Raw genomic sequence first — 25,000 nt, 5'->3', positions numbered from 1 at the left:
AAAGAGAGAGAGATATATAGATAGATAGATAGATAGATAGATAGATAGATAGAGAGAGAGAGAGAGAGAGAGAGAGATAGATAGATAGATAGATAGATAGATAGATAGATAGATAGATAGATAGATAGATAGATAGATAGATAGATAGATAGATAGATAGATAGATAGAGAGAGAGAGAGAGAGAGAGAGAGAGAGAGAGAGAGAAAGAGAGAGCCCAGAGAAGAAGGATGGCTTTGTGACCTACGCGTCCGGTATGAATGGCCAGGCGTGAGATCAGACACGTATCTACGCTATGAGACACTTACGAGCCCGGTGTGTTCCAGCTGTATAATGTCGGGAAAAGCAACTAACGTTACCAAAGTGACACGTGGACTTCTTTAATCTCCCCCAACCGACAAAAGATGTTGGAGCACAACTTATTCAATTCCAAATGTAAGTAAACAAAAAATTTAACAGTGAATCACGTTCTACAGACAATTTCTGTTCAAATATACGGTCATACAACTGCTAATACACAGATATCTCTTCGAGTGTAAGTTGTTTTTTCTTTTACAGTGTGCAAATTAGAGCCCGACCGATATATCAGCGGGCCGATATTAGGCATTTTCCAAACTATCGGTATCAGCATTTATAATGGCTGATGAATTAATTTAAAAAAAATAAAATACAAACAGACAGAAAGTGTTGGCGTTGCCACCAGAGGGCGCTCTACAGCCTCCCTGTTGGCTACACTTTGATTTTTGTTGTTGTTATTGTGTTGTTGTTCAAAGGACTTTAAGTTTCATATCTTAAGTTTGTATTTTTATACATTATTTATCAGAACTTTAATATATTTTGATGTTCTGTTGTGACAATAAAACAAAGAAGTTTATTTTTAAACTGCGTTATCATATTATTTTAGCGAGGACTCATAAATAACTACAAATAACTAACGGTAGGGAAATCGGTTTTTGTTTTGTGACGCGTTTCTGGATTAAAAAAAAATATATATATATATATTTATATATATCGGCCAATATATCAGAATATCGGATTTTTAAATCACCAAATATTTGTATTAATATCGGCCTTAAAAATCCTTAATTGGTCGGGCCCTACTGCATATTACAGAAGGCTGAACTAAGGGGCTTTTTAGCATAGCTTAGCTCGTTGTGGCTAAAATACTCGGCTGCTCCTATCAAATCAAACTCCCAGCTGTTACTGTGTGTTCATGGCTGCTTCATCAATCATTTGGCGATCAGACTGACGTTTAGAGTTTCCCTGGGGACACTAATGCTGCTCCATGTTTGCTTAACTAACTTTATGAGCTGATAACATATGAACGGCGCAGTCACAGTGTGTTCCACTGTTTCCCGAGTGGCTAAAGAAATCAATGAATGCTGCTTTAAATAACTGACTTTTTAACCCCTGTGTTGTCTTCCCATTGACCGTATATACATATTGTTGTTTTTAGGTTTTTGTTGAAGTTTTGATCGCTTTTCTTCAACATTTTTATAGCTTTTTTGGATGTTTTGGTCAGTTTTTTTTCAAAGTTTTTTGCCTTTTTCTTCTGGTTTTATTGTTGCGTTTGTCGCTTTTTCCAAAAACATTTACGCTTCTCCCAGCGTTTTGTCACTTTTTTCAACATTTTCGGCGCTTATTTCGACTTCCCATATTTCTGATATAAAAAGACTTTGAAAACGGGTCAAATTTGACCCGAGGACAACATGAGTGTTTAACCGTAAATCAACACACTTTAACCGCATGTGTGTATAAAAGTGGCACTCAAGGTGTTACGAATTTGAATTTCTATCATCTATGAAAGAATTTATGTTATCTATAAATATGTATGGGTTGAGACCAGAAAAGTTCTCAACTTCTTCCTACCCCTTTTGAACATGAATAAAAAATAAACCGAAAGATCCGCTGAAAATAGGACAGTTCTGTAAACAATCTGTGATATGTAACATTATTCCAGCATGTTTCATTCTTCTGAAAAAGACAGTAAATATAATAATAAAAAGAGGAATAAAAAACGTTAAAGCAAACGTTACACCAAACATTCAACTAAATATTGCACATTAGTGTCCCCAGGGAAACTCTAAACGTGCAAATCTGGATTTTGATTTGAAAACGATTCATCGTTCAGCCCTAGAGAGACACCGGAGAAACGGAGCTCTTTATTAGGACTGCACGATATATAACTGGTGCAATCAACACATCGCGAAAAGCTGCGACATATCGCAGAAGATTTATTTTCCTATTAGTTGACAGAAAACATCAGCAAAACTGCACTTTAAAATATAACTATCATTCTTCTTTTTCTTAGTTGTGCCTTTTATATTTAACTTAAAGGTGCTGTAGGTATAATTGTGAAGATCCAGGACTTAGCCAAACATTTTTAACATCGACAACTTCTCAGTCCCTCCACCCCCTTTCCACTAAAGCCCAAAACTATCTCCTAAGCCCCTCCCCCCACAAGGGAGAATGAATGCATGTGCATGGGCAGTGATTGACACGCAGTTAGACACCTCCCCCCTTGGCCCTGATTGGTGCATCTGAACAGGGAGCTGTGGATTTTTGAAAATCTCACTCCAGGCTGTAGGTGGAGCCAGAGGAGCTGGATTTCTTTTTTATTATTATTAAGACTTTCTGTCATATTTGCTGAAACTGACCCTATGTTCCAGTAGAACTACATGAAGCAATGTAGTTCTACTGGAACATAGGGTCAGTTTCAGCAAATATGACAGAAAGTTAGTTTTATAAGTCTGACCTACTGCACCTTTAAAGTTCAGGTCGGATATGATTTCCTTTCTTTCTTTTTTTTTTTAAATTCAACACGCAGTTTGTTGTATTTTAGCAGAATACTGAAAGCAGCAGATGAGCACAACTGAGTACACTTTGGTATCTGTTCATCGCACGTAATATTTGTCACAATATTCAACAACATTATCGCATATTTTCCTCACATCGTACAGCCCTACTCTTTATTCAGGCTTCCCCCCTCCCTCTTCCCTTGTGCTAATCTTTACCTATTTGGGAGCCAGGTAGGGTCCAGCGCGAGGCCATAATGGAGGGAAAAGACCCCCCGCGGTCCTGCATGCTCACTGGATCCACTGACCGGAGTTACAGTAAGACCCAAAGGTCACTGGAGAGAGATCCTCGGGGTTTGCTTTGGGCGTCTGGCTTCCTGTCCTCTTGTTGAGGCCGAGTATCCTCAGCTCGCCACCATGAGTGGGGAGAAGTTAAAAACGCTCTCGCTCCCTCTAGCATACGTCCTTTTTTATGCTCCTTTTCTCCGCTGACTTCCTTTAGATTTCCCACACAGCCAGTTTTTGTTGTTTCAATTAGCCACGTATGACTCGGCGCGTTGTTGTGAAAACCTGCGCCGTTCAATCAGTCGGCGAGAGAGAGAGAGAGAAGAAAAAAAAAGGTCTTCTCTAAGCTGTGGCAGAAATCCACTGAAATCTCCAAAGCAGCAAAGAGCCAGAGGCTTTAAGAGGGTTGACACACACCACAGGGCCCTCTAGTACTCTCCTCCCAGAAGCCCAAGCACGCACACACACACACACACACACACACACACACACACACACACACACACACACACACATACTCAAGACCAACACAAACATGCAAAAACAGCAAAGGCCATCCTCACTAACGTAACTTCCACTTCTACCCTCAACCGCCCTGCATCAGTGCCTTCTAAACTGTCCACCTCAGGGCTTGGTTTTTTGGTGTACACGCTGGGTACGAATCATGACTGGAATCGGCAGAAATACAAAGCATACCACACACACACACAGTCACCCCAAAATACACACACACACACACACACACACACACACACACACACACACACACACACACACACACACACACACACACACACACACACACGCGCACACAGAGATTGGAGTTCCTCAGCTCTAATCAGCTTACAGGCTTCAGACTTCATGGCCCCTTGGGAACAGGGACCCTGCTGCAAAATATTCATCACATACATGCACGCACTAGCAACTTCTACCTCATCACACACACACACACACACACACACACACACACACACACACACACACACACACACACACTATTAATGCAGGCGGTGCTTTGGTTATAAGAGCATAGGTCAAACCCCAAAGCACCACAAAGGTTTGATGGGTTTAATTTTTTCACTTAAAGGTCCCATATCATGCTCACTTTCAGGTTCATATACTTGTATTTTGAGTTTCTATAAAATGTGTTTTAATGCTTTCATGTTCAAAAAGCACTTTCTTTTTCTCTTACTGCCTGTCTGAATATACCTGTATTTCCCCTCTGTCTGAAAAGCTCAATTTTAGCGCCTGTCTCTTTAAGAAGACCCCCCATCATCAGAGGAGTTTCACTTTTCTTTTAAAAAAAAATAAAAAAAAAAAAAAAAAAAAAAAAAAAAAAAAAAAAAAAAAAAAAAAAAAAAAGAAGAATTTAATATTTTTAATATTTTTATTTTTTATTGTGATTTTTATTATATTTTTTTAGATTTTTTTTTTATATTTATAAAAAAATTAAAAAAAAAATTAAATTAAAAAAAAAAAAAAAAAAAAAAAAAAAAAAAAAAAGAAAAATAATAAAAAAAAAAAAAAAGAAAAAAAAAAAAAAAAAAAAAAAAAAAAAAAAAAAAAAAAAAAAAAAAAAAAAAAAAAAAAAAAAAAAAAAAAAAAAAAAAAAAAAAAAAAAAAAAAAAAAAAAAAAAAAAAAAAAAAAAAAAAAAAAAACAAAAAAGGAGGGGGAAAGGGAAAAGGAAAAAACCAAAAAAAGGCGTAGGATTCATTAGTCAGGTTTCCTTCGATGTATTTTTATGCGCATTTTGAAGAATCGCACTTTAGAAAATGTTGATGGGAACGGCAAAATTTGAAAAACACTTTGCAAAAAAGACCTTGCGGGGTCACAATCTGCAAGACTACAACTAGATTCGTTTGGACAACTTTAACCAAGCTAGCTAGCTGCCGTACATGCAGATGAATGGCGGCAGTACCTGGAGGTCCGCGTTTTTTTGATTTTGTTGGAACGTCAAGATTGGGAAAAAGACTTGAGCTCGAACTGAGTTTTATGACCCCGTTACACCAAACGATTGAGATGACAGGAGCGCGCCGACTCTAGCTAGACTCTCGGGATCTGATTCAGATATCGGAAAATACTCCGCGAAAGTGGAATCGCTTGAAAAGTCGTTCAGTGTAAGGTCGGTGCCACTTAATGTGTCGATATATTACCTATATTGCTAATATTTTCCCTCTGTCGCTCCGAAATGGACGTAAAAATATCCCCCTTTCTCCGTAGTCTACCGTTAGCTAGCTACCGTAAATGTAGAGCTACTTTTAAAATGCCAGATTTTCTCCTCTGGGCTCACCAAAACGGACGTGAAAGCATATTAACCGTTCACTCCACGTGATCGCTAGTAAACATATTACATCTTTGACGTAATTTTTCAGTTTTTCAGGAATTGGTTTAGGAATCGGAATCGTTTTGAAAGTACCGGTTCGGCATCGGAGTCGTAAAAATCCAAACGATAGCCAACCCTAGTCGGCATAAGCGGTAGTTACAAAAAGTAATGAGTCCTGTGTCCTCTGGTTTTACCATTCTACTTTTGACATTTTAGGCCGGTTACTGTGCGTGGCGTTTCTGTTGCGTGTCAGCTGCGTGGATTTTTCTACGTCTTTACACACCAGAAAGGTGTCTGACGCGGCGCTGCTGCTGCTCGCCTTTCCCATTGATAAAATGAAACCATAAACATAAATATATTCTGATCTGATTACAGCAAAGACAACGTCGGCAGTATTGGCGGCAAAATAGGCTCCAATATTTGGTTCTGTATTGACAGGTGCAATATTAGAAAATCAATTTTTTTTTTTATTACATTTATATATCTGCATTTATATCAAAACCTCGAGATATGTATTCGTGTCTAAACAACATATAAACATCTTTTCATATTCTATTTTTCCTGGAAACGCTTCCAACACGCTCGCATGTCGCGTGAAAAATAGGCGTCGGTCCTATTTCTAGCAGGCACGTGTTTTCGGCTGAGCCGTGCGTGTCACGCGGGCAGTGTGCAAGCTCTAACCTGTTACCATGGGAGCCCAAATATAAACGGACACGCCACGCAGCTGACACGCTCGCGCCACGCAGCCAGTGTGTTACCGGCCTAGGGTTGGGTATCGTTTGGTTTTTTTTCGAATCCGGTGCTAAATTGATACTTTTAAAACGGTGCCGGTGCCTAAACGGTGCCTGAACCGGTACTTTTCAATAAAGTAAAAAAAAAAAAAGAAGAAGACAAAAAATAAGGGTAGTAAGTTCATTGCTAAGGCCATGGTCAAAATTAAAGATTTAATAATAATGTAATAACTATAACAATAACAATAACTTATTTCACCAGTAAATTGCTGTTGAACCCCAGATGGGAAAAGGGTATTTTACAATTACTGTGAATGCACCACGAGGCTACCTGTTTTAAGTGAACGCACCGTCTGTGTTGTTTAATTCCGACAACGGCAGCTGCAAGTGAACACACCATCTGTGTTGTTTAATTCCGACAACGGCAGCTGCAAGTGAACGCACCATCTGTGTTGTTTAATTCCGACAACGGCAGCTGCAAGTGAACGCACCGTCTGTGTTGTTTAATTCCGACAACGGCAGCTGCAAGTGAACGCACCATCTGTGTTGTTTAATTCCGACAACGGCAGCTGCAAGTGAACGCACCGTCTGTGTTGTTTAATTCCGACAACGGCAGCTGCAAGTGAACGCACCATCTGTGTTGTTTAATTCCGACAACGGCAGCTGCAAGTGAACGCACCGTCTGTGTTGTTTAATTCCGACAACGGCAGCTGCAAGTGAAAGCACCGTCTGTGTTGTTTAATTCCGACCATATAAACATAGTACTACTAGTACTACTAGTACTACTACTGTATATCTATGAATTGCGACAGCAGCAGCTGCTGCGCTGCAGAGCAGACTGTTACATCCCGCTGTTGAAGTCCTCCACAGTGAAATACAGTCACACTTTACACTGTTTAACGTTAGCTGTCAGCATTTTACCGGTGTTTAATCCAGCTGCTAGCTAAAGGTAGGCTAACGTTACATGCTGTCAGGTGTAGTGTAAAGTCAAGCACCGAAATGAGGCACCGAAACTTTTGTTCTTATTCGGTCTCGTTACTACCGTTTACGTCGGCACCGGTTCCCTATTGGCACCGAGTTTCGGTACCCAGCCCTAAACCGGCCTTAGGTTTTCATCTAGCATTTTCTGTGTTGCGTTTCGTGTGTGCGGGATACGGCGTAGACGACGACGTGTATTTTCTAACCTGAGAGGTTGGCGTGCTGGTGGTGCTCTGCACTGCCATCGTCATCGTCGTAGTGCTCCTCTCTGTCGTCGTGGTAATAGCCGCGCTGCGAGTGCTCGGCGTGCGTGTGGTGATCATAGTGGGAGTGACGCGCGTCGCGGTCAGGGTCACTGGCGTTGGAGCGATGCCTGCGCCTTTTCCGTCTGTGGGAAACTGGAACGCCGATGTAGACTGGCTGGGCCTCTGAGAGAGAGAGAGAGACACACACACACACACACACACTTTTACTGTCTTTTGTTTTTTTATTTCCCCTGCATATTGCTTAATAACTTTTGTTTTCATATTTGTGTTTCATATTTGCCATACAAATAGATTTTTATAATTAATATAAATCATCCTAATATTGTGTTAAAGTTCATATTACTGTTTGTTGTGTTTTGTCCAAATATTTGGACAAAATGTTGAAGCTTTGGCAACATTGTTGAAACTTTCAAGCCAATAAAGCCCCTTCAAATTGAATTGAATTGAGAGAGAGACGGAGAGATAGAGAAAGAGACAGACAGACAGACAGAAAGAGAGAGAGAGAGAAAGAGACAGATATACAGACAGACAGACAGACAGAGACAGCTTTGGCAACATGTTTTCTTTGTTCATGCCAATAAAGCAAATTTAATTGAAAAATTGAAAAATTGAATTGACAGAGAGAGAGAGAGAGAGAGAGAGAGAGAGAGAGAGAGAGAGAGAGAGAGAGAAACAGCGATAGACATACAGAGAGCGACAGAAAGAAAGAGGGAGACAGAGACTGTGTATTCTTGTTTTTCTTTTTTACATTTAAATATTTGAGTTTACTCATTGAATTGTATTTATGTATTTTTTTCTCAGCGTATTATCCTTGATGCTTTGGCAATATTGTTTTTATGACATGCATGCCAATAAAGCAATTTGAATTGAATTGAGAGACAGAGAGAGAGAGGGAGAGAGAGAGAGAGAGACACAGACAGACAGACATACAGACAGAGAGAGAGAGACAGACAGACAGACAGAGAGAAAGGGAGAGAAAGAGACACACAGACAGACAGATAGAGAGAGAGACAGAGAGAGAGACACAGAAAGAGAGAGAGAAAGAGAGAGAGAGAGAGAAAGAGAGAGAGAGTAGAGAGAAAGAGGGTAGAGAGATAGAGGGAGAGAGAAAAAGAAAGAGAGTTAGAGACAGAGAGAAGTAAAGAAAAAAAAAAAGAAAAAAAAAAAAAAGGGAGAAAGAGATAGAGAGAGAAAAAGTAAAAAAGAGAGAGAGAGAAAAAGAAGAGAGTTAGAGACAGAGAGAGAGAGAGAGAGAGCGAGAGAGAGAAATCAATAGAGTAACAGATTGTGGAGGGTTATAAAAGCAGAGTTCTCATTAGTGTGATAGAACTGTAAACACACAGACACACAGACAGAGAAATGGGAATATCTTCCCATCTTTAAACAAATAAATACTCTAAATATAGCATCCACTGAAACTGAGAGAGATGTTTTTATGGGTCTAAATGTGTTTAGTTGTTGCCCCCCCCCCCCTGTCCACAGCAGGACATTAGCTTATCTTCCATGTAGTTACTCCTGTCTGCTTCTCCAAACTGTTGTCGTGCCGAGCGCCATCTACTGTAGCTAACACGCCGACTACGGAGAAGTAGCTCCTACAAACACACTTCAAAACATCTGAACTATCCCTTTAAAAGGGCTTTTATCTTGTGCATATTCCTATTTTCCCAAACAAAGTAACAGTTCATCACACTACTGTACAACAAAGCCGCTGACAAACACAGTTCACCGAGAGCTTTACAGGGCGCCACTTTACTCTCTCGCAGGTTAAATGTTTTCTCACCGTCATCGTCGTCGTTGTTGTTGCTGCGCCGGTGCCCTCTACTTCTCCCCCGCTGCCAGTCCTGATGATCCATCCTGAAACATGCGGAGACAAAAGAGGTTTACTGAGGAAGACAGGGGAGATAATCACAAGGAATCTAACGATACACGCAACTCACGATTCTATAGGATTTACAGGGGTATAAGACAAGAAATCTAGACCCACCCCCTAGTGGCAGCATCTATCAACTAGCGTTGCTCTGATTGGTTGTAGCGCTGTCCTATTGCGTGCAGAGGGAATTTGAAAGACAACCGTTTATCCCGCCTCCTCAGATTGAGCCCTGCCAATGGGGAGTTCCCAGACCCAACATCTGGATGTGGGTCTGGCTTGTCAGGCTACAAGAAACCCATTGTGAGCCTGAAATGCTGCCCCGGAGGAAATGTGTACAATGTATTGACTTAAAGGGGCCCTGCCACACAAATTTCATGACTGTGTGGTAATGTCTGAAGTTCTACCATGGACTCTGTAACATTTTTTTGTGGAAAAAATGCCTTGGTTACCTTGGTTACCTTGTTTCAAGCCATTCTAGCGTGGTATAGAAAGCCTGCAGGAAGACTCGGCTCGATTTGTGCCAGTTCTCATTAATATTCAACAAGCTAAGCTGTTTAAATCTGATTGGCTAACAGCTAGCCAATGAGAGCCTGGCTGTCAGAATCCTTTACCCAGCTCGACTTGGCGAGCCCATGAATAGTAATGAGCTCAGGCAGCATGATGTCAGACTGACCAGCTTTTGTAATTGGTCTGATTTCTCTGCTTATTTCTGTTCAGTGGCTAGAGCTGACAGAGGAGGTAGCAGTTCATTTTCACATTCACAACATAACACAGACACATATGGACCTGACATATTTCAAAAAATGCAAGGAAAAACGGTTTTGTATGGCAGGGCACATTTAAGTATTATTAAAGCTTTAGACTCTAAAGCTTTCATAAAACTTTTTTCATATAAAAAAGTTACGCTCTAAAGTTTAGAGCGTAACTTTTTTATATGAATGAACGTCCATTACATTCGAGCCGTTGCCAAATGAGTTGCTACAGAACTAATGATTGACTAACTATCAGCTCCACACAACTCTCTCTGGATCTCTCAGTATGACTACGTTCAGAAGATTGGGGCGTCCGGTGACTTTCCCGCGCAGAAACTTGAGTGAAGAGAACGACCTCTTCTGAAGAGTCCATCATGTTTTTGTGTTGTTGTCATTACTTTGAATTCCTCATGGGGGCGGCAGAAACTACGCACTATAGCTTTAAGTATTGAAGTAAATTTAATTATACAATTCAGGCATGATGCCTGAGAACTTTAAGCCCTAGATTCATGATTTTTAAGTTCATGATATGCCTTTCTCAGGATTCTTTTTAACAGAATGAGCTGCAGACAAACGACCTAACAATATTCCTTTATTTCTATAAACCTGTGTCCTCATATCAAAGCTGAACACTAAAGTTGTATTTCATCTTAAATAACAAACATTAGATAAAACATTAATAATTTGATTCCTAAAACAAATCCCACATCAAAATACCTAAATTAATAGAAAAAAATCTCTTCAAATAAATAAACTGAGAAGACATAGTGACCTCTTTACACATGTATATCCATTTTTAACGGATTCACGACGCATAGATACACCCTACTAATATTTGACTCTAAATAACTGACACCAGTTGATTTCAACCTTGCAATCACAGTCCTGTTGTCTTTGGAGATGCTTTATTTTAAATAATTTCCCACAAAGTTTCCTGGAAAGAATTTGAAATTAGGTACTAATAGACCTTTTCCACGGCAGACACGTTGACATGTCATAGTAGGAAAAGCACAGGTGTATTAAACCATTACTGATGGCTGCATTCCACTTAGGAGAGACCCTGGTATTAAACCATTAATGATGGCTGCATTCCACTTAGGAGAGGTCCTGGTATTAAACCATTAATGATGGCTGCATTCCACTTAGGAGAGGCCCTGGTATTAAACCATTAATGATGGCTGCATTCCACTTAGGAGAGCCCTGGTATTAAACCATTACTGATGGCTGTCATTTTTTTTCTTTTTAAGAGTTTATTATTTTTTAATTTTTTATTTTTGTCTGCTTTTGGGGTGGGAGGGGTTTTTATTTTATATTTTTTGTTTTTTTTTTTTGGGGGGGGGGGGGGTTTATATATTATTTTTGTTTGTGTTTTTTGGGGGGGGGGGGGGGTTTTAAATTAGGGTTGGGTTGTTTTTTTTTTTTTTTTTTTTTTTTTCATTTATTTATTTAAACAGGGACAACGTACAATATACATTAACCTTAGACAGGAGAAATGCATTATACCAGGTTGTAGCACATGTGCTAGTTTCCACCTGTAGTCCCTGGGCAGGCTGATCTCAACAAATTTAATTGAATAAAAACATTTATCCTATAACCAACATTCAAATGAGCATTAAAATGATCCCACCCTTCATTCATTCCTCAGCATTCATTTACTAATACACTCCCACATACACATCAATTACTATACATTATGTGAGCATGTTTGTTTTAAAAGAAGCCATTTTTTGGCACGACATGAACATTTTTAAAAATTTGCACATGTTATCAGCTCTGTTGGCAACTTATTCCAATGTCTGATAGCCACACTTGAAAAAGCTGAGCTGCCAAATGCCGTTTTACACTGTGGAATCCTACACTCACCCCGAGCAGTCGCTCGAGTTGTAATTTCTGAGCTCAGTAAGATATACTTTTTAACCGGAGGAGCTGCAATACCATTTATTATCTTAAACAAAAGACAGATATTTGAATATATGATTATGTTTTCAAAACTTAATATACTATGTTTTTTAAAAATATGACAGTGGTGAAATAGCAGAGATTTCTTGTCATGAACCTTAAGAGAACTTTTGTACAATATTTCCAGGGGCCTTAATGCTGTTTTACATGCCTGTGACCAACTCGTCATGCAGAAACGAAAGTGCGGAATTATCATCGCATTTAGATATAAATTAGATGCATCTATGGTCAAAGAGTTCCTAATATATCTAAACTGTGCTATGTTGATTTTCAACGTGTTAGTTGTCTTTTTAATATGTTTTTTGAAATTTAAATTTGGGTCAAGAATTACTCCTAAATATTTAATTTGGTCAACCCTTGATATTTCCTGACCTTCAATTACGATTTTTGGATCAGTTTTACATGACGGCGGTTTGTAAAAAACATAGAGACCGTTTTGTCAACATTCAAAGTTAAATGAGAGTTTTTTAGCCAAATAGAAATCTTTTTCATTTCCTCAGTTAACTTTGGGGCAACATCCTTAATAGTTTTACCATGAATATACACCACTGTATCATCAGCGTACATTATCATTTTGGCATTATTACACACAGACGGAAAATCATTAATATAAAGAGAAAACAACAAGGGCCCTAATATAGAGGCCCGCGGCACACCCATAGTGCATGCTCGCAAGGGAGATAATACATTATTTATTGATACACACTGCTGCCTTGCACTGAGAAAAGATTGAATCCAATTAATTGTACTTATACTAATAGAGAAATTTGTTAATTTATCTATCAGTAATTCATGGTTTACTGTATCAAATGCCTTACGTCAAGAAAAGCCCGCCCCTACAACTCCTCCGCTATCCAGACTTGATTTTATTTCCTCTATTAAATAACAACATGCTGTCTCCGTTGAGTATCGTTTTCTGAAACCAAACTGGAGAGGATGTAATGCAGCATTGTAGTCAAGATGTTCCACTAGCTGGGCTGCAACCACCTTTTCAAAGACTTTGGAAATAGTAGGAAGAATGCTTATAGGTCTATAGTTAGAGACCTGGAGCTTGTCTCCTGACTTGTGTATAGGCTTTACTATAGCTGTTTTCAAAGCTGTAGGAAAAATACTTTCATTTATAGACTGATTTATGACTTTAGTTAGCACTGGAGTTAAAATTTTCTTGGCTCCTTTTAAAACACAGAATCAATGGCAAAAATATCCTTAGATTTACTATTATTTAAGTGTGATATTACTTTTAAAACTGTCACATCTTCTACATGAAGTAATTTAAAGAGAGACTCATCACAAGTAAGGCTATGTTCACAAATTGATTTCGGGAACGTGTCTGCCAGGTTCCGCACAGAATCTAAAAAATAATCATTAAAATGCGTTGCCATCACTGTATTCTCATTTAAAATAACTCCATTTATTTTCAGTTGCACACGATCACAATGTTTTTTTTCTTTTCCAAGTAATTTATCCATACCTTTCCAAAGGAGTTTACTATTTCCTTTTGCATCTTTAATCAGATTTAAATAAAAATTTGCCTTGGCTTTTCTAAGCTGCGTGGTAACCTTGTTCCTTAGACTTTTATATACATAATGATCAGTAGTCAATTTTGATTTCAGAAAGGTTTTTAGTGCCAGGTCTCTCTGCTTCATTAGATCCCAAAGAGAGCTACCAAACCATGGCAATTTCTTTTTATTAGTTTTGTTTCTCTTTAATTCTGTATATTTGGTAACGGTCTCCTGTAAAGCTAAAGTAATATTATTGCATGTATACTCACAGCCTTTACTGTCAACTTTACACTCCCAATCTATTTCATTTAAATCATTCATCAGTGCAATTTGATTTCTTTTAGGAATATGGAACATTTCATTTTTATTTTTCATTTGCTGTTTGTCCCTATACCTGGATTTATTTATTTTTCTAGCAACTAGAGTGAGGTTGTGACCTGACAGACCTGTTATTAAATTGTATGTTTTAGTCACCCTATCTGGTTTATTTGTAAATATGAGGTCAATTAAAGTTTGGGATTTTTTTGTTAGTCTAGTTGGCTTGTTTATCATTTGAGTCATTTGTACCGAGTTTGTGATATCCTTAAGTTTTTTCCTTCTTAATTTATCAAGCCAGTTTATATTCAGATCACCCATTAACAGAGTTTCTTTTCTTTCATATATTTTAAGTATTTCAGCTAAGCCAAGATAAAATTCATTTGTCGCATTTGGTGGTCGATATACAGCAAGTAAAATGAATGACATTTGTGCTGAAAGGGTTATAGTAACACCGACACATTCCAAGGTTTGCACTGGAATGTCTATTTGATGACTATCGATACTGTCTTTCACGTAGATTAAGACTCCACCTCCTTTCCCCTTCCCTCTGTCCCGTCTGTAAACATTATATCCAGGAATTGTAAACACGGATAGAGGAGTCGTGGATGTTAACCAAGTCTCTGTAAGACACAGGTAATCAAGATTTGAGTCCAAATTCCACTTAGGAGAGACACTGGTATTAAACCATTAATGATGGCTGCATTCCACTTAGGAGAGGCCCTGGTATTGTGCATGCTGACTCACTGAAATAGCTTACTGGGACACTTGATGGAACTGAGCCATCGTTAAGGTTATCAATTTCAGCTGTGCTTTTCCTACTATGACAAGTCAAAAATGTCTGCTGTGAAAAAAGGTCCATAAAGGGAAAATAGGAAAGTCTCTGAAAGAAAAGCTCTGTTTAAACCCAAAGACAGACTCCTTTATGGCTCAAACTAACAATTATTTTAACTATCAATTCGTCTGCACACTGTTTGGTCTATAAAATGTCAGAAGATGTGTGGATGCCCATCATACTTTTCCCACAGGGGCTTTCATTTCACACAAACAATACATAAATACAAGCTGTATCATGTATGTAGCACACAAAACAGGAGGAGAACGAAAGAAAAATGACCGCCACCGCGCTCGTTCTCGCTTTGAATCGACCAAAATTAAACGCCTGAAATAAACCATAACGCCACACATTTTAATGTACATTGGCGGCTCAGTTTGTAGCGGTCAGGGAATCCTCCTGGCGGCTGGGACACATGGCGACACATGTGCCCTCCAGACACCTCAGAGGATCGATGGATGACGAGAGGAAAACTCGATGGAAAACCCCCAGCAGCCCTTCTGAGCCAGACTGCAGCTCAGAGCCAAGCTAACTAAACTAGACGGACTAAAGGAAACGGGGAGGAATTCCCAGCATTCCCACGACACGGGTTGCACGATATTAACAAAATGCGATATTGCGATATCGATATTAATTTCAATATTTTTCAGCGTATGTAAAATTACAAAAGTTACGGGAAAACCCATCAAAATAGATTCATAACAAATACAACAAGTTTAATTTCCACCTACGGTCATATTGGATTGGTCCAACATGAATAAATAAATAAGGACCATGTCTACAGAACAGGACATGTTCTACTGGTTGGACAGTATAAAATATATAAATAAAGAGAACAGGACATGTTCTACTGGTTGGACAGTATAAAATATATAAATAAAGAGAACAGGGCATGTTCTACTGGTTGGACAGTATAAAATATATAAATAAAGAGAACAGGACATGTTCTACTGGTTGGACAGTATAAAATATATAAATAAAGAGAACAGGACATGTTCTACTGGTTGGACAGTATGAAATATATAAATAAAGAGAACAGGACATGTTCTACTGGTTGGACAGTATAAAATATATAAATAAAGAGAACAGGACATGTTCTACTGGTTGGACAGTATAAAATATACAAATAAAGAGAACAGGACATGTTCTACTGGTTGGACAGTATAAAATATATAAATAAAGAGAACAGGACATGTTCTACTGGTTGGACAGTATAACATATATAAATAAAGAGAACAGGACATGTTTTACTGGTTGGACAGTATACAATATATAAATAAAGAGAACAGGACATGTTCTACTGGTTGGACAGTATACAATATATAAATATAGAGAACAGGACATGTTTTACTGGTTGGACAGTATAACATATATAAATAAAGAGAACAGGACATGTTCTACTGGTTGGACAGTATAAAATATATAAATAAAGAGAACAGGACATGTTCTACTGGTTGGACAGTATAACATATATAAATAAAGAGAACAGGACATGTTCTACTGGTTGGACAGTATAACATATATAAATAAAGAGAACAGGACATGTTCTACTGGTTGGACAGTATGAAATATATAAATAAAGAGAACATTGAGATCTCCAATTTTGAGCAAAGTTGAAACTTAATTTTCTGTAACTTATTTTCTATAGCAATTTCTGTCTTTTCTGCATCAAGCTATGGTGCAAATATCTTTATTTATGGAAAGGAAATATAATAATAAGTGTTGGGGGAGGAGTTGCACTGACCAGTTTTTAATTATTGAAGGGGGTGGATGCCTATGAGTGAACCAATCACCTCTCATGTCGTAGGTTCCTCTTCCTAAAGCTGATTTGGGGGAGTTTTTCTAGGCTGATCAATAGATGTCATTTGTGATTGTTTACTAGTCCCTGAAGCCTGATCACTGACTGTGAAGGACAGTCACATGAGTGCACACACACACACACACACACACACACACAGACACAGACACAGACACAGACACACACACCCCTTCCTCTGTCTCTGTGTTGGCGTTCTAACCTCCGGTGGATTTGTGAGGACTATGGTTAACTGCTCCTCAGATCTCTGCAGGGTAAATCCAGACAGCTAGCTAGACTATCTGGCCAATCTGAGTTTTCTGTCGCACGATTAAAACTACTTTTGAACGTACACACGTTCCACCAAAAACAAGTTCCTTCCAGAGACTATTTTGCAGCGGCCACCGTTGCCCCGTCTGGCGCTTAGCGCCGCCCCAAGACGGTTGTGATTACTGGACTCAGTGACTGCAGGAAGGTCGTATATTACTGGACAAACTCCAACTACAGTGCATTGACCCCGCAACGTTTTCTCTGGCCAAGCACAACCATGCCCCGTGGTTACACGCCCCGGCAACGGGCACTCGCGCGCAAAAAGGGGAACAACAAGCAATCACTGAGTCCAGCCCCCCCCGGCGCGGGGAATTTGCATTGGAAAGAGGTCAGAAATCCTCTCGTCAATAAAATGTTAAGAGAGGCGCACTTGCAGCAAAATGAAACTCAAAAATGGTCTAATTTTAAGAGTTGGTGATGACTACTAAGAGCCAACAATCACACAACTATTGTGTAATCTTTGTCTAGCGAAAAACAAACATTTCACACATTGTTTGAACTCATTATTTAGCCAAATCACAAAACCCTGTATATCTAATATAAAAGCCTATGACCTTATTCCAAAGAGTGGATGGTTTTTTTTTAACGCTCCTGTTGTCCTCGGGTCATATTTGACCCATTTTTTTTAAAAGTTTCTATATCAGAAATGTGGGTTTCTTTCAACCAAATTGTCAAAGAAACTATAGTGGATGGTTCCCTACAACCATTACTCTTCACAGGTAAGCATGTGGAAAGAAATGACAAAAGAACGTTGAAAAAAAAAATGACAGAAAGTTTGGAAAAAGCTTTTTGAAGCTTTTTCCAAACTTTCTGTCATTATTTTTTGAACGTGAACGTGTGGGGGAAGGGAATCGACAAAAAATATTTTTAAAAATCGCTGAAAAGAAAATCGACAAAAAAGTTGGATATAGTGACAAAAAAACTGGGGAAAAAAAATCGACAAAAACATCCCAAAAAAAAAAAAAATCACTGACAAAAACGACAAAAACATTTTAAAAAAAAATAAAAAAAATCAACAAAAATGTCGGAAATAGTGACAAAAAAAATGGGAACAAAAATTGACAAAAACATCCAAAACAATCGCTGAAACAAATCAACAAAAACATTTAAAAAAAAAAAAAAAAAAACTTCAAAAAGTGATAAAAAAACTGGAAAAAAAAAATCTACAAAAACATCGGGAAAAGTGACAAGTGTCGAAAAAGAACAACAAAAGGTTGAAAAAAAGATTTTTTTCATTTAAAATTTTGATCCAGAAAAAAACTAAAAGTTGCGTGGTCGACAAGAAGACAACACAAGGGTTAAATAAACTCCGTCCCATACCATTCACACACACAACACAACGCACTAAAGGTCCCGTAAACTCCATCCTCACAAGCCATTGATGAAAACCACACCGTCTCAAACACCTGAATCAAGAGCTACCTGGATACCAAGAGTGCTTCTGAGTGAAATGATCTCAGACCACTGACAGATGTCCTATCGTTTATGTAAACATTAGATAGATATTTTACAGTGCATCTATTCAAAGCTTGCCACTTACCTCACGTTTTATGAACTGAAAGTTGGAGACCAAGACGACAAACATGCTGCTCAATCCATCCCGACACCTTCCTCGAGCAAGTCTAACCTCTAATTATTCTAATTTCATATCAATCTGATTCGGCAGAAATGAGCAAAACGCTGAATGTGAAGGAAAATATATTTCTCATGCCAGACTACAAAAGACACCTCATGTTACATGGTAATGGACAGAGTAATGTAAAAATGTTTATGCCTTACCTGACGTGGAAGATGAAGCTGAGAAAAACCCAAATCGAGAAGTTACCGGAGTATTTTTATAATGTCAAAGTAAAGTACCCTAAAAAAGCACAAAAAACTGAGAACAGTACAGATCTGAACAATGTTGTGTCTCTGTGGAGCGAAACAGCGACAAACTGCCCTCAGCGACTGTAGAGACAATCTGAGTAATGGGGACTGGACGCCGCTGGAGTCGGTGGAATCTCTTTTTTTTTTATTTTTTTTTTTTTTTTTTTTTTTTTTTTTTTTTTTTTTTTTTTTTTTTTTTTTTTTTTTTTTTTTTTTTTTTTTTTTTTTTTTTTTTTTTTTTTTTTTTTTTTTTTTTTTTTTTTTTTTTTTTTTTTTTTTTTTTTTTTTTTTTTTGTTGTGTGTGTGTGTGTGTGTGTGTAGTGTATTGTTTGTTAGGTGTGTGTGTGTGTGTGTGTGTGTGTGTGTGTGTTTGTGTGTGTGTGGGGGGGGGGGGTGGGGGGTGTTGTGTGTGTAGTGAAAAATTTGTTTTTGTCTGTTAGGTTGAAATGTTGTGTGGGTGGTATGTTGCGTGGGTTGGTGTCAAGGAAGAAATGTTGTGTGGATGGTAGAAGTAATGTGTCGGCGCGGGGATTACTTTCTTTTTACGTTACGTTTTTTTGTTTCTTTCTTAAAAAAACTATTGAGAAGAGAGAGTGGAAGATAACTCAGTACTTTTACTCCAGAACGCTCATGAAGACATTTTGAGATACTTGAAGTTAAAGGTCCCATGGCATGAAAATTTGACTTTATGAGGTTTTTTAACATTAATATGCGTTCCCCCAGCCTGCCTATATGGTCCCCCAGTGGCTAGAAATGGTGATAGGTGTAAACCGAGCCCTGGGTATCCTGCTCTGCCTTTGAGAAAATGAAAGCTCAGATGGACCAATCAGGAATCTTCTCCTTATGAGGTCATAAGGGGCAAGGTTACCTCCCCTTTCTCTGCTTTGCAGGCTGAATCAAGGCTGAATTTCGGGAAAGAGACTTCAGATACAGTATTAGGGGACCACTAAGGTCTATATAAAAGAGACTTCAGATACAGTATTAGGGGACCACTAAGGTCTATATAAAAGAGACTTCAGATACAGTATTAGGGGACCACTAAGGTCTATATAAAAGAGACTTCAGATACAGTATTAGGGGACCATTAAGGTCCATATAAAAGCATCCAAAGAGCACCATGTCATGGGATCTTTAATTTTAGTCAGTATTTTATGCTAGTTTGCACTCATACTCCGCTGTCTTTCAGATGGAAACTCTGTACATTAGAGCTGCAAAGATGAATTGATTTAGTTGCCAACTAATACATTAATCGCCAACTATTATCATAATCAATTAATAAATTTGCCTCTTTTTTTATAAGAGAAAAGACTAGAAATTCTCTGATGTCAGCTTGTTAAATGTGAATATGTTCTGGTGTCTAAACTGTAAACTGACAGTAAACTGAATATCTTTGAGTTGTGGACAAAACAAGACATTTGAGGACGTCATCTTGGGCTTTTGGGGGAAACACTGATCCACACTTTTAAGCTTTTTCTGACATTTTAGAGACCAAACAACTAATCCATTCATGCAGAAAATAACCCACAGATTAACGAAGATAATGAAAATAATCCACAGATTAATCGACAATGAATATAATCGTTAGCCCTACTGTACATTTCACCACACTGGGTTTATTTGACAGCTTTAATTAGTAGTTATTTTACAGATTAAGATTAAGACTTTAGATACAAAATATGAAATTAGTTGTATACATTAGGGCTTATTTAGTTTGTGTTGCTGATTAATCTGTAAATCTTTTTCTTAATTATTCAATCAATTGTTTGATCTATAGACCTTTTTCACAGCAGACATTTTGACTTGTCATAGCAGGAAAAGCACAGCTGACATTGATAACCTTAACGATGGCTCAGTTCCATCAAGTGTCCCAGTAAGATATTTCAGTGAGACAGCATGCACAATACCAGGACCTCTCCTAAGTGGAATGCAGCCATCAGTAATGGTTTAATACCGGGGTCTCTCCTAAGTGGAATGCAGCCATCAGTAATGGTTTAATACCAGGACCTCTCCTAAGTGGAATGCAGCCATCAGTAATGGTTTAATACCAGGACCTCTCCTAAGTGGAATGCAGCCATCATTAATGGTTTAATACCGGGGTCTCTCCTAAGTGGAATGCAGCCATCATTAATGGTTTAATACCAGGACCTCTCCTAAGTGGAATGCAGCCATCATTAATGGTTTAATACCAGGGTCTCTCCTAAGTGGAATGCAGCCATCATTAATGGTTTAATACCAGGGTCTCTCCTAAGTGGAATGCAGCCATCATTAATGGTTTAATACCAGGGTCTCTCCTAAGTGGAATGCAGCCATCATTAATGGTTTAATACCAGGGCCTCTCCTAAGTGGAATGCAGCCATCATTAATGCTTTAATACCGGGGTCTCTCCTAAGTGGAATGCAGCCATCATTAATGCTTTAATACCGGGGTCTCTCCTAAGTGGAATGCAGCCATCATTAATGGTTTAATACCAGGACCTCTCCTAAGTGGAATGCAGCCATCATTAATGGTTTAATACCAGGGTCTCTCCTAAGTGGAATGCAGCCATCATTAATGGTTTAATACCAGGGTCTCTCCTAAGTGGAATGCAGCCATCATTAATGGTTTAATACCAGGGTCTCTCCTAAGTGGAATGCAGCCATCATTAATGGTTTAATACCAGGGTCTCTCCTAAGTGGAATGCAGCCATCATTAATGGTTTTGAATACACCTGTGCTTTCCTACTATGACATGTCAACATGTCTGTCGTGAAAAAGGTCTATTGCACGTCACACAAATGTGTGTGCGATATTTTGTTTATTGTGGGGAGCGCTTCGTCCCGTCCGTTGGCTGTGTTTCTTAGTTGTGTTTGATTTAGAGCCTGAAACGCTGTAATGATCATGTTTCATTGGTCAGTTACCGTGCCACGTGCACATGTTAGTGCACGTCAGCGCACAGGGCCACTACGTGACCAACCCTATGGAGCGTACCACGAGGACACTACGTGACCAACCCTATGGAGCGTACCACGAGGACACTACGTGACCAACCCTATGGAGCGTACCACGAGGACACTATGTGACCAACCCTATGGTGCGTACCACGAGGACACTATGTGACCAACCCTATGGAGTGTACCACGAGGACACTATGTGACCAACCCTATGGAGCGTACCACGAGGACACTATGTGACCAACCCTATGGAGCGTACCACGAGGACACTATGTGACCAACCCTATGGAGCGTACCACATGTGTGCATATTTAAACAGAGTGACAGTGTAAGTGAAGAAATAGATAGAGACGACTAAACAGAACGAATTAGAGAAGAGAAAGAAAAGTTATCCTGTATTTTATACTGTCAAACCAGTAAAACATGTCCTGTTCTCTTTATTTATATATTTAATACTGTCCAACCAGTAGAACATGTTCTGTTCTCTTTATTTATATATTTTATACTGTCCAACCAGTAGAACATGTCCTGTTCTCTTTATTTATATATTTCATACTGTCCAACCAGTAGAACATGTCCTGTTCTCTTTATTTATATATGTTATACTGTCCAACCAGTAGAACATGTCCTGTTCTCTTTATTTATATATTTTATACTGTCCAACCAGTAGAACATGTCCTGTTCTCTTTATTTATATATGTTATACTGTCCAACCAGTAGAACATGTTCTGTTCTCTTTATTTATATATGTTATACTGTCCAACCAGTAGAACATGTCCGTCTCTTTTTATATATATTTTATACTGTCCAACCAGAAGAACATGTCCTGTTCTCTTTATTTATATATGATATACTGTCCAACCAGTAGAACATGTCCTGTTCTCTTTATTTATATATGTTATACTGTCCAACCAGTAGAACATGTCCTGTTCTCTTTATTTATATATTTTATACTGTCCAACCAGTAGAACATGTCCTGTTCTCTTTATTTATATATGTTATACTGTCCAACCAGTAGAACATGTCCTGTTCTCTTTATTTATATATTTTATACTGTCCAACCAGTAGAACATGTCCTGTTCTCTTTATTTATATATTTTATACTGTCCAACCAGAAGAACATGTCCTGTTCTCTTTATTTATATATGTTATACTGTCCAACCAGTAGAACATGTCCTGTTCTCTTTATTTATATATGTTATACTGTCCAACCAGTAGAACATGTCCTGTTCTCTTTATTTATATATTTTATACTGTCCAACCAGTAGAACATGTCCTGTTCTTTTCTTTATATATATAGTTATACTGTCCAACCAGTAGAACATGTCCTGTTCTCTTTATTTATATATGTTATACTGTCCAACCAGTAGAACATGTCCTGTTCTCTTTATTTATATATTTAATACTGTCCAACCAGTAGAACATGTCCTGTTCTCTTTATTTATATATTTCATACTGTCCAACCAGTAGAACATGTCCTGTTCTCTTTATTTATATATTTTATACTGTCCAACCAGTAGAACATGTCCTGTTCTCTTTATTTATATATTTAATACTGTCCAACCAGTAGAACATGTCCTGTTCTCTTTATTTATATATTTCATACTGTCCAACCAGTAGAACATGTCCTGTTCTCTTTATTTATATATTGTATACTGTCCAACCAGTAGAACATGTCCTGTTCTCTTTATTTATATATTTTATACTGTCCAACCAGTACATGTCCTGTTCTGTAGACATGGTCCTTATTTATTTATATTGGACCAGTCCAATATGACCGTCAGTTGAAATAAACATTATGTTGTAAGAAAACTTGTTGTATTTGTTATGAATCTATTTTGATGCTTTTCCCCGTAACTTTTGTAATTTTACATAGGTTTAAAAATATCAAAATTAATATCGATATCGCAATATCACATTTTGTCAATATCATGCAACAATATGTGTCTACAGTATATACCAGTCTTTATGTTACCTGGTGATGTATTTGTGTGAGTGTATATTGCCATGTGCATGAAACAGACTCCCTCATGGGACAATAAATGATCTATCCATCCATCCATCTATCTATCTATCTATCTATCTATCTATCTATCTATCTATCTATCTATCTATCTATCTATCTATCTATCTATCTATCTTCACGGTACCCGACTCCCACTTAAAGTGTGGCTTTGCGTGCCGCCACTAGATGGCTCTGAAGAACTGGTTTCCCGTGGTAGACGGAGCAGTAGATGATTACTGACACTGCAACTCTGCTCACATGTTGTTAGTAATCCTTTTTACTTTTACACACAGCAGCAACAAATCAGATGCATGAATCACTTTGTCTGATCTGCTGCACAGAGACGATCTGAGTGAAAACAGCCCGGGGATCTAAAGACCGACGCAACGTGCTACATTTAGCAGGACTTCGTTTAGTTTAATTTGAAATGAATCTTATCTGGAATCCAGTTCCAGGAGAATCTGGTCCCATCCGCGTCCCATGTGACGGCTCCTCCACACACAGCTGCAGAGGTACTCAGCTCGCCTCCGAGAAACCATGAAAAACCTGCACAGAACACAGAACGTAACTTCAGTTAATGTCCTTTTTTGTTTAACCCTCCTGGTGTCCTCGGGTCCAATTTGACCCATTTTCAAAACGTTTTTATGCCAGAAATTTGGGTTTCTTTCAACCAAATTGTCAAAATAAATAACGTGGATGGTTCCATACAACGCTCTTCACAAGTAAAATAAATGATCCGTTCACTACTATAATTGAATTTGGAGGTTTTATTTAATTTTATAGCATTTGAAAATAAAAAAAATAAAAAGTATAGAAGTGCAGCAAAAATCAACAAAAACATTGGAAAAAGTGACAAAAAAAACTGTGCCAAAAACAGGGCGCCTGGATAGCTCAGTTGGTAGAGTGAGCACCCATATATTGAGGATTACTCCTCGACGCAGTGGGCCGCGGGTTCGACTCCAACCTGCGGCTCTTTGCTGCATGTCATTCAATGCGATGGAATATGCTATATATGATATTTATGCAATTTTATGCAATGAAATTGCGGGAACTTGCAAAAACCGCGGTTTGATGAAAAAGAGAAAAAAATAAGTGGCACCTCTACAGCTACCAGTCCACTTTTAGGGCTGTGCAATTTATCAAATTTTGACCAGGATTTTGATTTTGGCTCCCAACGATCCCAAAAATAGGGAAGAGGATTGGGGCCACATGTGAAACATGTATTTTAGTCCTGAATAAAAAAGTATAAAGAAAGAAAAAGAAATATGACTTTAAATTCAGAACTCAATACACGTTTTCACGCGTGGCCCTAATCCTCTTCCGTACAAACAATGTAAAACGATTATTTCACACGTTACGTTTTGCAAGTAAACTCTTATTTTGTCTTAGGTTCTGAATGGCACGCACACTTTCAAGATCAAGGTAACTTTATTTATACCCTAGGTAGGTTTAAAGTGAGTGATGA

At 38.2% G+C, this 25,000-nt stretch overlaps 1 protein-coding gene across 8 annotated transcripts in view; it reads right to left on the bottom strand.

Moving 5' to 3' along the window:
• The window catches only part of slc4a5b (solute carrier family 4 member 5b), a 96,068-nt gene extending 77,356 nt beyond the window's left edge, over window positions 1-18,712 (bottom strand). For 5 of the 8 annotated variants that reach the window (XM_039779155.1, XM_039779149.1, XM_039779150.1 and 2 more), the window contains exons 1-3: window positions 18,515-18,712; window positions 9,158-9,231; window positions 7,318-7,539 (exon numbers count right to left, since the gene is read on the bottom strand). In XM_039779155.1, coding sequence (XP_039635089.1) covers window positions 7,318-7,539; window positions 9,158-9,230 — 295 coding nt within the window. In that variant the 5' untranslated portion in view covers window position 9,231; window positions 18,515-18,712. Of the gene's footprint in view, window positions 1-3,012; window positions 3,470-7,317; window positions 7,540-9,157; window positions 9,232-18,514 lie in introns of those variants that run through there. The other 3 variants (XM_039779152.1, XM_039779154.1, XM_039779156.1) reach the window with 2 other exon arrangements.
• Between the last annotated feature and the right edge of the window lie 6,288 nt (window positions 18,713-25,000).

Source organism: Perca fluviatilis, chromosome 17 (genome assembly GCF_010015445.1).
Source record: "Perca fluviatilis chromosome 17, GENO_Pfluv_1.0, whole genome shotgun sequence".
In the NCBI taxonomy this organism is placed as follows: Eukaryota; Metazoa; Chordata; class Actinopteri; order Perciformes; family Percidae; genus Perca; species Perca fluviatilis.
Note: the sequence above shows the minus strand (reverse complement) of the source record. Positions and strands in the feature narration are given on the sequence as shown.